This window comes from Thamnophis elegans, chromosome 13 (assembly GCF_009769535.1).
Source record: "Thamnophis elegans isolate rThaEle1 chromosome 13, rThaEle1.pri, whole genome shotgun sequence".
In the NCBI taxonomy this organism is placed as follows: Eukaryota; Metazoa; Chordata; class Lepidosauria; order Squamata; family Colubridae; genus Thamnophis; species Thamnophis elegans.
In genome coordinates, this window is record NC_045553.1 from 19,867,246 (window position 1) to 19,879,612 (window position 12,367).

The window sequence follows — 12,367 nt, forward strand, 5'->3', positions numbered from 1 at the left end:
CTGCCAGCCCACAGCAGGGTCTTCCTGCAGAGCGAACCATCCCAGGCAGAAACCTTCCACACAGACCCAGGCTGCAGGCTGCGGCCAATGCTCCGGGGACAGCAGGAGGACTTACATTTTTCCTATGAAGACGCTCAGCACCATGGTCTCATCGTTCAGCCCCAAGACTTCTGAGAGCCGGCGATACAGCTAGGAGTGGAAAACCGATTTCAGCTCAGGTGGCTCTTGTGAGTTCACTTTCAGCCCTGAGCTAGGTTTCTATAAGGATCCCAGTGCCACTTTGCTTCTGAAGGGGGCAGTCAGAGCGGCCGGCAAAACGTTAGGAAGTCTGTTCTGCAGACCATGGTCACTAAACCCTGAAGCCCCACACTGACCAAGAATCATCTGCAGGTGGAGAGTTTAGATAAAGCCGGTCGTGAAAACATTATGAAAAGTTCTGTAATGAGAAGAGAGCCACCACAAGCGTTTTTTACCTTAGAGGATTTCTGCACCTGGTCTCCTATGTAAATCTTTCGGAACTGCTCAAAGAAGCTCAGCATGGCCAGCTCCAGCTTCTCATTGCCTGCCTGAGCAAGACGGGAATCCGTCAAGTTCATGAGCTGAAGAACCCTGGAAAGGCAGGAAGGGAAGGGATGAAGAAGGCACCACTCCAAATGGCTCCTCCAGCCATTTATTCAAGAGGGTGAAATTTTATTCAGAAATTGGGGGGGGGGCGCTGCTGACTTCCCACATCTGTTTCAATCTGTCGCCCTTGTAAAGTGGGTCCACAGAAGACCAACCCCAGGGGCTCCTCTGAAAGCACCTGTGAGCTGCTTGGGAAGTCAGGTGCACCTCCAGAGATAACCACTGTCACATGGCTGGGGCCCAAAGTGTGTGTATGGGGGGAGGGGTGCTTCTTGTACATTGAAAACCACTCTGCTCATTTCCCTCCACCCAGAATTTCATGCAGGGTTGTCAGGGAGACCTTAAAGACTCAGGAGTATCTGACCGATGAAAAACTGTTTGCATAAGAACGATCAGAAAAAGGATCCTTTCAATCTGTTTTAATCTTAGAATTACTTGACAAGAAGATTGCATTTTGGAGAAGGTTAAAAGAAAAAAACAGCAAACTCAATTAATGGCCACCTTGCATTTCCTTTCCCTCTTTTAGCCTTTCCCCTTGGGAAGAAATCTGCTGTACTTTGACAACAAACGTTGAAAGACCCACTTTTCTATTTCAAAGCCCAGCAATCCGCCAATTTTCAATATTTAGTTCTGTGTTCTGCAGAGTTTGTTCTGCGGAGGTTGCAATGAAGGTCACACCCAGCTGACCCATCAAACTTGCATTCAGCTTGTGAATGATGTCAAGGTGAAAAGCGGCATCTCCCCACGAACGCTCAGTTATTACTACTGCTACTATTATTATTATTATGATTCATTGTAGTCAGCCAGATGCTCAGACTGGATCTGGCATTTTAATCCACCTGTTGAGTGCTTCTCAAGGCCCCGAGGTGGGCAGAGGCTGATCACAGAATAGCAGGGAAATGTTTGGGTATTCTCTTGGATAGGGCTAGAGGTATTGGGCCATGGTTGTTCTTATTAGTGCTGGGCTCTTACCGACAGACCAGTTCACCATCCATGGCATCTTGCTCGTCTGTACTAGCAAAGGATACTCGCCCGCCAATCACGGCCCCAATGATGTAGACAAGCCAGGTGAGGCGTCCTGAAGCCGGAAAAAGGAACAGAGCGAATGCGCAAACCTGTCTTTTCCCCACACACGTTCCTTTTAGTTAGACGGAGAAGGCTGCCCCTCTTACCATGCCACCCTGGGCAGCCAGCAGGTAAAACTGGAAAACTGGTCCACCTCTCTTAAATGTCTTAGATCTTGAATCCCTAGTCTTGTCCACCCCCACCCCCCCAAAAAAAATCACATAAATCTATGAATTGTTCTTTGCTGAGTTGTTTCTCTGGGACCACTTGATTGGTCCCACTTGAAATAAGTTTATCTTGAACAATACATTTATTTTTATTCTCACCCAAAATCCTAGGCAGGAATGTTTAAACATTTTTAGCTTTCCGTGTGTGTGTGTGTGTGTGTGTGTGTGTGTGCGCGCGCGCGCGCATGTGCAAAGGCCCTCTGGTGCTTAGAAGCAAGCAGAGTTCCAAAGGAAGATATGAGAGACCTCCTTTTCATCAGGCAGGAACTAAGGCTGACTCTCAACTGTTACTTAACTTCATCTCTGCATTAAAACACCTGCAGTCAGTCCTGTATTGTTTCCAAGAATCACAATCCCCAACCAGGCACAGCTGTGCGAGGGAAATGCTGCAAGGGAAATCCCCTTCGCAAAGGAGCTCCGGCATCCCAAGCTTTCCCCTAAGACAGGGGTGTCAAACTGGATTCTTTTGAGGACCATTCGAGGCATTGGAGTTCTGCTCCATAGCCAGCCAGGGGGGAGAGAAGACGGATGTCTCCTGTAGCATCCTGCCAGCAGAAACAGCACCCCATTTTGGCCAGCAGGATGCCGCAGGAGGCTGTCCAGACTGAAAATGGAGAGCAGTTCCCCAACAGTTTTGGCTGCCAGAGGCATCGCGGGCCACTCCTTTGCCTGCAGGCCAGATTTGAGCACCCCAAGGGCTGGATTCGGTCCCTGGGTCCTGAGTTTGAGACCCCTGCCCTATGAAGCCAGCAAAGCCAAGCCAGGAGTCTCCTGCTCGCTCACCTTCTTGGACGGCCACATCCATGGGGATGGCCGTGGCGCTCTGCAGTAGTTCCTGGTAGGACTGGGCGGATTGGTCAAAGAGCTGCACCAGGAGGGCACAGGTCTTCTCGTATTCGCAGCGCCCAATCGTGGAGAGCTGGTCGAGCTGCTGCTGCACCAAACCTGTGTCATCCAGCGGGTCTTCTAGGCCATCTCTGTGGGCAGACAAAGTGACCAATTGGGAAGACGCCTCCGCCAGACGCTCCTCTCTAAGCACAGGAGGGCCCTGGGGGATCCGCTGAGGAGGCCTGCGGATTTACGGTGAGAAACGTGAAGGCAGCCGGGCTCGCTTCCCTCCCAGCTGCAGTCGGTGTGAGGGGAAGGGTCCTTCTCCTGCGGCCGTATAAGTTTCAGACGTTCCCTGGCAAAGATTGGGAGGACCAGCCGCCCCCACAGCATCTTACCTCAATATGATGTGGACGGACTCCAGCCTGGAGGTGATGTATGCTTTGGTAACCTCTGGCGTGTATGTCTCCAGCATGTGCGGCTCAGTGGCTTTTACGTAGGGGACAGAGGCGGCCAGCCGCTGCCACAGACTGAGGAGATAGTGCACGCTGTTTGGCGCAAACTCCCAGTGCTGCCGAAAGGAAGGAAGACGGTGAATGCAATCAGCCAGCCTGCCTGCCAGCTCTTTCTGCAGAGGGGAAGAGACCCACATACATACATACATACATACATACATACATACATACATACATACACACATACACACATACATACATATATACATACATACATTTTTACTGTTGCCTTTATATATATATATCTTTATATATATGTTGCATTTGTGCTGATAAATAAATAATTATTTATCAGCACAAATGCAACACAAATGTAACAAAGACAACAGTAAAAATAATGGCTTTCTGTCGTGATGGTCTCTTGTGATGAGCCAATAGACAGTGAAAGGAAGCAGTATGCTTTTTCCTATATTTGGGCATACCGGGTGTTGTGACACAATACATACATAGATATATATACATACATACATACATACATACATACATACATACATATATACATACATACATACATATTCAAAACAAACACAGCACAAAGAATCCTCCTTTTTTGCATACTGTAGAAAGTGTACTTTCGTGCATCTCTTCCACAGTCATCAATCATAATTCATATTAACTCAAGTATTTTAACTCAGATATTTATACATATTACCATCATCATACCTCCATTTTCATTTGACTACAATTGTTTAAACGTCCTTCATCATAAAACATATCAAGATTTAAAACATAACCACATACTGGCATTTCATTTGCTATTTCTAAAATCCTCCAATAACACTGAATCCTTATGGCCTATTCTAGCTAAACATCCATAATATCTAGTAACAAAAATTTCTAATCCTCCTTACCAAATCACTGTTTACAATTTATATCCAGTTTCCTTATGTTGTACCCATACATATATATTTTCCTTTGTATCATTATCTTTCCTTTATTTAACTGTATCCTGTATCATAACATTTTCTTTCCTAATAATCAAAATTTAACTAAAGTAACAGTTCTTTTTTATTAGCCTTTATATATAACCAAAAAGATTTCTAATCTTCCTTTCATGGGTACCATTCAAATATTCATATCCAATTATTACTTATCATAACAATACATATGTATATATTATTATCATTATCAATTATTTATTTGACTATATCTATTGTCACTAAATTTCACTAAGTTTAACTAGTTTTAAATTATGCACTTCCATCTATCAACCTGCATCTTTCCAGTAGCAAAACAGTTTCATATCTTCTGCCATTTGTGGTATCAGTCCTCTAATCATCTTCTTAATCAAATTTGTATGGACCCCTCTTAGCAACTCATTGCTTATTAAGTCTCTCATGTAATTTCGCTGCCCTTCTTCTGTTTCTTTAATCAGCTTATCTTTAATTGTCAGTAATGTTATCAATGATGTTGCTAATAAAATTTCTCTCTTTAAATCCATAAATTCTTTTGTTTTTTCTTCTTCTGTATCTTGCCATCTGGGATAGAGTTCCCCTCCATTTAATTCCTCTTTCAGTGTTCCATTCTTTCCATTTCCAGACACAAACCAATCACCATAGATATCAGCAGATTTAATTTCTTTACGGTCACTTTCCTCTTTGGTTTTTAGGACTCTAACCTTCACTTTTTCCACTTGATAAACATCTCCAACTTCTTCATCATATTTTACTGTTAGATGCTCTAGGTTTTCCAACTTCTCCATTCTCTCAAATGTATTTGATAATTTCTGAATTTCTAACAATATCTTTTGTAGGCTTAAAATTTCTTTCTGCTGTTGAAGTTGTGCCATTATTTCCAGCTGACAAACATTGCTGCTCTGGCTTGGAAGGTTTTTACAAGGTTAAGCATAAATTCACAATAAGGTCTTATTTTCACTTTTCTCTGGTTAAAGATATACTTCAAAGGAACATCTGTATGCTTTTCTTCTTATCACTCTCTATAAACAAACAGTGAGACCTTGAAGTGCCAAGCCAGAATAATCAGGAAAGTAAGAGTGTTTTGTTTCCAATACACAAACCTCCAGCCTCCAAACAACAGCGTTTTTCTTTCCCTTTGTTGTAACAATTTTCTTGGTTTTCTTTTGTATCTTTTTTATATTCCAAGTTAAACAAAAGTCAAATTCTTGAATGAGTTAAGAGAAGAAAAGGGGGAAAACACCCACAGTAGTGACGAAGTAGAATTTTAGTCCATAGGTTACAAAGAATAATAATAAAAGAAAACAAAATAGAAGAAAACTTAATCCACTCCTTTTAAAAGACTTGCATAAATTCCATCCATGAACATAGCATTTAAAAAGCAAGATAACCCACTGTCCAAAACCATTCAAAGCTTAATTCTGCCGCTTATTTCTTCTGTTCTCAAATTTAAATTAACTTTAAGTTTTTTATAGGCAATCTCTTTTAAAACAGCAAAAATTCCTCACCAGCTGGAAACACTTTCTCTTTCCGTATCCTTCCGTTTTGGAGCCGCCCCGACTTCATCAGCCTAATGGCTGGATTTTTTGTCGCTGGCTTGAAGAACTTCTCTTGGATCCGTTCCGGGGTGGGACCTTGCTGATGGCAGCAGCTTAAAGAGCTGCCCCCAGGTTTCTGGTGGCGTTATCTGCCTAAATACCTGGTAGATACCTCATTCTTCAGGCAAAGAAGAGTGAGAGAGAGATCCAGCTGGTAAGAGCTTTTCTTTGAAGTTTGCAGCTTTTTTTTTTGCTGCGAATGGAAGGGGGGGGCGACCTAAGGCTGAATCACATCTACGTGCCAGAACCACGGCTGTATTTATTACGGCGCAAAGTAAGGATCCCCCCTTAGGACAACTTTTGATATATTTATTTGAGATTAATACAAGCAGAGTCTGTACCTGAGAACCTTATCTGTCTTTAAAAAAAAAAAAAATCCTAGCTTCTTTTTACAAGAGCTTCCTTCGTACACGGGTTTTTTTTTTTTCTTAAGAAATAAGCTCCTAAAATGGCGATTGTCCCACATTCCTAACTATCCGGCAATGAGCAGTGATAAAAAAGATCAAAGGAACAGCCAGCCTGCAGTCTCTTAATTAGCTTCATTTCTCTGAAGAGCTTACAAGACTTTCTTTTTTCTTATCAACTTTTAAAAGTTTTAAAAGACTCCTTGTTAATATAAAGACATTCCAAACAGAGATGAATATGCTGAACTGTTTCGTTACAATGCTAATCTTTTGAAACCTGCTTTGTTACAATGCTCTTTTCTGAAACTTTTTGAAAAACCTCTAAGAACAAATAAAGGGGGGACTTAATACTTTCTTTCCTCATAAGCTACACAGTGGGCCAGTAGAGTTTGAATAATAGTTGAATAATTGTTTGAAGAAAAGATATAATGGCATCCAAATTAAATTCGGGGAGACCTTTTCTTAAGAGTACATCTCACACACTTGGCACAAAGTCGCAGCTTCCACCCTCTACGCCCCCTACTGGAGATTTGCTAACAAAATAACTTTTTTTTGAAACTCTTAGAGAATTTAGAGAGCAGAATTCAAAAGCTTTCAGAGAATTCAGAGATAAAGAAACTTAAAGCAGACTTACATGATAAGCTTGATACTAAGATTGCCAAAACAAATGATGATATGCTGGGACTTGTAACTGTACTGACAGAATATGTTTCTGGAATGGAAGATAAGCTAGAGGTTCTTGAAGAAGCCAACACTAACTTGACTTCCAAAACTGAAGTGGTGCAACAAAGAGTTGAAAACGCTGAAAAACAAATTGTTATGATGCAGTACACACAGATGGAGCTTGCATTAAGAGTCAGGGGGCTGCGTGAGGATAAACAGGAGAACTTGAAGCAGATTTTCTCAGAGGCTTTTGACCATCTGGTGGAAAGACCGGGGTCCAACTTTGACTGGCAGATCGAAAAAATTTATCGCGCTAACTCCTGGGTGGCAAAATAGAAGCAACTTCCCCGAGATGTAATTATATACTTCGCTACAAGAGAGTTCAGAAACATACTACAAGAGTCTTATAATACCAGGCTTCAAATTGGTGGACAGGACTTGATTGTCTTGAAAGAAATACCACCCCAAATGCTAAGAGCCAGGAGAGATTATGCTTTTCTAGTGGAAGAACTCAGAAACCGTCAGATACAGTATAGATGGGATGTGCCATTCGGTATTATAATTACATTTGTTAAGCAAAAATATTGTCTCAACTCTGTATGGGAAGCCCGAGATTTCTATCACAAGATCCTGAAGATGGGACACCCTGAATCATCTGGATCTGGAGAAAGACCACGAGAAGGACAAGATAAACAGCAAATCACACAACTACCAGACAGAAAGCACCATTTCCTCCTTCCGGAAGGGTAAGGGGTCAGGGAACAAAGATCTAGCCGTATGACTACCAGACGAATGGGAAAACAAGGTACATTGCAACAACATCAATAACCACTGGCCATTGACCAAGGAGTTGTGGTCCGAACTCTTTACAGAAGAGAAAGAAAATATTTCATTATCTCAAACAGTTTAAGAACGATATAATTTGCCTGCAAGAAATTTATATTAAATCAACTGATCAAAAATATTTGTTCAACCCCGAACTTGGTCAATATTTTGTGACCTCTGCTACGGAAAAGAAAAATGGTATAGTTGTATACTTAAGAAAAGACATTAAGAAGAACTTCTCTTGGATCCATCAGGGACTTTGCAATGTCCCTGAGATCAGCAAAACACATTCTTCCTGTTCACCGTCTCTGCGGGACGGTTTAGATCCGATTGGACTACTCAGCAGCAAAAGTATCAGCTGCGGTCTTGGAGCATCGAGACCATACGTCCATATCGTTGCAACGTTGGCTCCTCCTCTCCAACCTTGGCAACTTGAAGACTTGTGGACTTCAACTCCCAGAATTCCCCAGCCAACAAAATTTACTGTCTTGTAATCCCTTCCTCTGCAATCTCTCCACTTAGATCAGAGGTCTTCAAACTTGGCAACTTGACGACTTGTGGACTTCAACTCCCAGAATTGCTGGATGAGGAATTCTGGAAGTTGAAGTCCACAAATCTTAAAGTTGCCAAGGTTGGAGAGCCCTGTTCTAAAGGCTAGTGTCCTAAGAGAAGCCATGCCCTTCCCGGTCCATGTGACTTCCAAATGCCTCCCATGGTGAGGAAACAGGGGCTGGAAGACATAAAGGGACGGGTGTTGCGTCTGGGCCCCCCCTCCCATCCGCAGATTCGCTCCAGCCACAAGAAGCCACAGGGGGTCCCACCTGCAAGCTGGTAACCGTGAAGTTGGCGATGAGTCGGATGACCTCAGGGTAGTTTTCCACCTTTACCAGCTCCCCCAGCTGATAATTGCTTTTCAGGCGAGCTAAAAGCCGACAAAATTCATGGTAGTTGTTTGGGTCTGACAAGCTCTGGGAAAGAAAAAGAGAAGAATGAGAATCACCAGTTGGGCATCTCCCTCAACGAGAACGCTGGAGCTGTTCCATGAAGCCTTTCAGGCACCTTGAAATTGACAGAGACCATCCCCTTACACCAAACTCAAAGCATCCAGCATTTGGCTATCCTGGGACGGCCTGGCCCAGTTCTGGACTACAATGTCCAGAAGAAGCTGGAGCCCTAAAAGGAATGCAGAGAGGAGCAGCAAAAATGTTTAGGGGGTCTGGGGGCTACAATGCACGAGGAAAGGCTGAGAGAAGCGGCCTATCCAAGAGAGGGTTAGGGGAGGCCGGACCACTTTCTTCCAGCTCTTGAAGGGCTGTCGGGGGGAAGAGAGGGTCAATCTATTCTCCATAGCAACTGAGGGCAGGGCAAGAAAGCAATGGGTGGAAGCTAGTGTGTGTGAGAGAGAGATTTCCCCCAACGTGAGAACTATGAAGGCAGTGGAACAGCTTGCCTCCTGGAGTGGTGCTCCATCACTGGAGGTTTTCAAGAACAGAACCATTTGACTGGGATGGTGTAAGGACTCCTGCCTAGGGGGTTTGACTAGAAGACCTCTGAGGTCCCTTCCAGCCATGGGATTCTAAGATGGCTGCAGTTCCACCAGATCTTGGCACTGCAAGAAGCCACTGTGTGATCTATATGGATGAAATACCCTTTTGGCCACCCAAACGCCTGACTTACCCAGAGCAGTCTGTCACAAATCACAGCTGCCTCTGTTTGCAGAAGCCACCCAGCCATCTGAGTGGAGGTAGGATGCCACAGCCCCTGGAGGGCAGCAGTGCAGTAAAGGGTCATCATCTACTGGAGTCAGTGAGTACGGTGGCCATCTAGGCCAATTCAAAGTCAATTCTGCACTCTCCCCACTGCCTCCACATAATAGTACCAGAGGCTATTATGCCAAGAGCCCAGCTTAAGGATTCTGCTCGCTTGCCCTCTGAATGGCTCCTCCTTATTCCCTGGGCTTTGTTGGACAGAGAGCCCCTGGGATGAGCTTCCAGACACCCATTTGAAGCTTCAAAGGACAATCTAAGGCAATGTTTGCACAAAATGAATTCATACGTTCACATTCTGACTTACTTGGGGATTCTCCAGTATGCGCTTGACCCCATCCACCAGGTGTGACAGGAACTTGGCTCTTTCGGCATTATTAAATAGGGACCGCCGGACAGAAGCAATTTGCACTAGACACGACAAGACCTAAGCCAAGGGGGTAAAATAAAAACATGAGTTGTTTGAATGAGAGAATCCCCGAGCAAAAACTCTGCACAAAAGACACCTGAAGGCCCTGAACAGAGAAGCATCAACAGTCCTCCTCTGGTGGAAGGAGAAAGAGCAAAGCACTTTTTTCCTGACTTTGGATGTAGCTAGGCCCAGATGGGGTCCCACCCACCCCCTGATCATTTTCCAGGGGAACTCTATGAGACAGGGACATACTTACCAGGGGTGAAAAAGTGGGAGGAATGGAATGGTACAGATCGAAAAACAACTGTAGGGTGGAGGAATCTAGAAAGGCTGAAAGAAAAAGGGAGGGTCATCATTTCAGGGCAGGCTTGAGACCGCATATTGCAAACGTCCTCCAGGCCAATGCCGAGATGCCCCTGGATCTTCCGGGGTCTTGGCTATTCCTGCCAGTTTAGTGTCGTCTATAAATTTCATGAGTTCCCTTTCTATTCCCTCTTCTAAATTGTTTAGGAAGATGTTAAAGAGTACTGAGCCTAAAGCAGAACTTTGGGGCACCTCACTGCTTCCTTCCCTCCATATAGATGTAGTTCCATTAAGACAGGGGTGTCCAAACTTGGCAACTTTAAGACTTGTGGACTTCAACTCCCAGAATTCCCCAGCCAGGCTACATTAAGGATTACATGTGTGGGCTTTGTCATCCAATTACACATCCATCGAGGGGTGATGCTGTCTATAGCACATATTTCTAGCTTCCAAGAAGAAGGTTGTGGTCTACTTTGTCAAAAGCCTTACTGAAATCCAAGCATATTCTGTCCGGCTTATCCTCATCCTGTCTGCCTGCATTGTTCCATGCTTCTCTCGACCACCTCACTGCCTATCCCCTGTCCTCCCCAGATGGCTTTTAAAACCAGGGGTTCTGTGTATTGTTTGGAACTTCTTTTATGCTACGGCCCTTTCCTCCACTACAACTGCCATCTTTGGGATGGCCATTGCAATGAGTTTGGCCCTCATCCAGTGGCAGAAGGCTTTTGGCTGAGTTTAAATCACAAGGCAATTATGCTGAAAAGTGATGGGGAAATGAGATGCCGAGAAGTCTTTTTCAAGAGGTGTTTCAGAAAAGGCTCCTACATCCATTAACTGCATACAGATGTGGAGGAGTATGCTTGAAAATATTATTGCATTTTCAATCAGCAGAAACCTTTTAAAACACATTTATGGTTTGAACTGTAGGTGAGCATACATAATTACACCTGGACCATTCCATGACAAATCAATGAAAATGGTATATTTTATCTGGAAATTCTGCACAGCCATTATGGATGACTAAATATATCTGCAGCCAATTATTCTCTCTGCTGACTGAATTATACCACCTTCTACTGCAAAAATGGACTCTTAAGTGTCCCCCCCCCCCCCCCCGCTGAAATATGTAAGACTTACTGACAAGTCAAACATTAGAAAAAGAGTCCAATTATTCAAGAACATCACCATTTATTATCTTCTGGGTATAATGGGGTTTCTGGCCATGGCAAAAATGACTGCTCTGTGTTGAAATTAATCTCTTTGTTTGGTCTCGATCTCTCTTTGGGGAGCATAAAGAAAACCTTATCTTTGCCACTCATTTGCTCCAAAATGCATTTTTTAGAACTTGCTTATTAGAAGAAGGAAATTCTGCCTCTCTTACTCACTCCCCATTTACGCCAACCTCTCCAAAGGCCACTAAGGCACTTAGCTGATATTCCATATGATGAGGAAATGGAACTAAGAGTAAGCATGCATAATACTGCTGTTTTTTTTTTCCAATTGTCTATTGGCACAGGAAACAAAGTGTTAAGTATAATAAAAACAGGACGGGAATCTTATAATATTTAGTGACTAATGGCCAAATGAAAGTAATATGCAGGATCAGGTTTTCTTTTTCTCCCAAAAGCTGATCAGGCCAGATCCAGGACCTCTCGCCTCACTGGGACTAAAGAGTCTAATCTGGCTACTGAGAAATGCTTCTCAGTAGTTGAAGGCCATTATTTTCTCTCTGTACTGATCACAGCAATTCTCTAATATACGGGTACATATTTTCTCTGTCTTGCAGGTATTGTGATGATTATTTCTGTGGACCCACTTAGGCAGTTTACAAAACTGGCCAAATTGGAGTAGGTTTCTAAGAAGACCTTCCATAGGCTTGCCAACCCAAAGGCAAAGGCCTCCCAAGGCCCAAGACTGGTGAAGGCCTGCACAATGTGACTCAAGCTATGTCTGTAATGATCAAGAGAGGCACACGATGGCAATCCCTTTAATGCAACTTAAAAAACCAGAGCAACTTGGCCCTCTACCTGATCTCCAGCTGGTGGGGATCTGCACTGTGCAGAGGTCGTCAGAGGACTCATCTGTTGATGTACCAATGAAGTCAAAGTTCAAACAATTGTGTGTGAGCTTGAGAAGCTGCATAAGAAGACCATGCTGACTTTCGTCATTCAAATTCAGGTTTTTTCCTGAAGCCTAAAAAAAAAAAAAAGCAAAATGGGCACA

At 43.6% G+C, this 12,367-nt stretch overlaps 1 protein-coding gene across 4 annotated transcripts in view; it reads right to left on the reverse strand.

Moving 5' to 3' along the window:
* Window positions 1-12,367, reverse strand: part of XPO7 (exportin 7) — a 54,924-nt gene that overhangs the window by 17,530 nt on the left and 25,027 nt on the right. For all 4 annotated transcript variants that reach the window (XM_032228959.1, XM_032228958.1, XM_032228960.1 and 1 more), the window contains 9 exons: window positions 12,172-12,337; window positions 10,098-10,171; window positions 9,737-9,856; window positions 8,485-8,631; window positions 3,143-3,315; window positions 2,700-2,893; window positions 1,597-1,702; window positions 474-609; window positions 116-189 (listed from right to left, as the gene is read on the reverse strand). In XM_032228959.1, coding sequence (XP_032084850.1) covers window positions 116-189; window positions 474-609; window positions 1,597-1,702; window positions 2,700-2,893; window positions 3,143-3,315; window positions 8,485-8,631; window positions 9,737-9,856; window positions 10,098-10,171; window positions 12,172-12,337 — 1,190 coding nt within the window. The remainder of the gene's footprint in view (window positions 1-115; window positions 190-473; window positions 610-1,596; window positions 1,703-2,699; window positions 2,894-3,142; window positions 3,316-8,484; window positions 8,632-9,736; window positions 9,857-10,097; window positions 10,172-12,171; window positions 12,338-12,367) is intronic.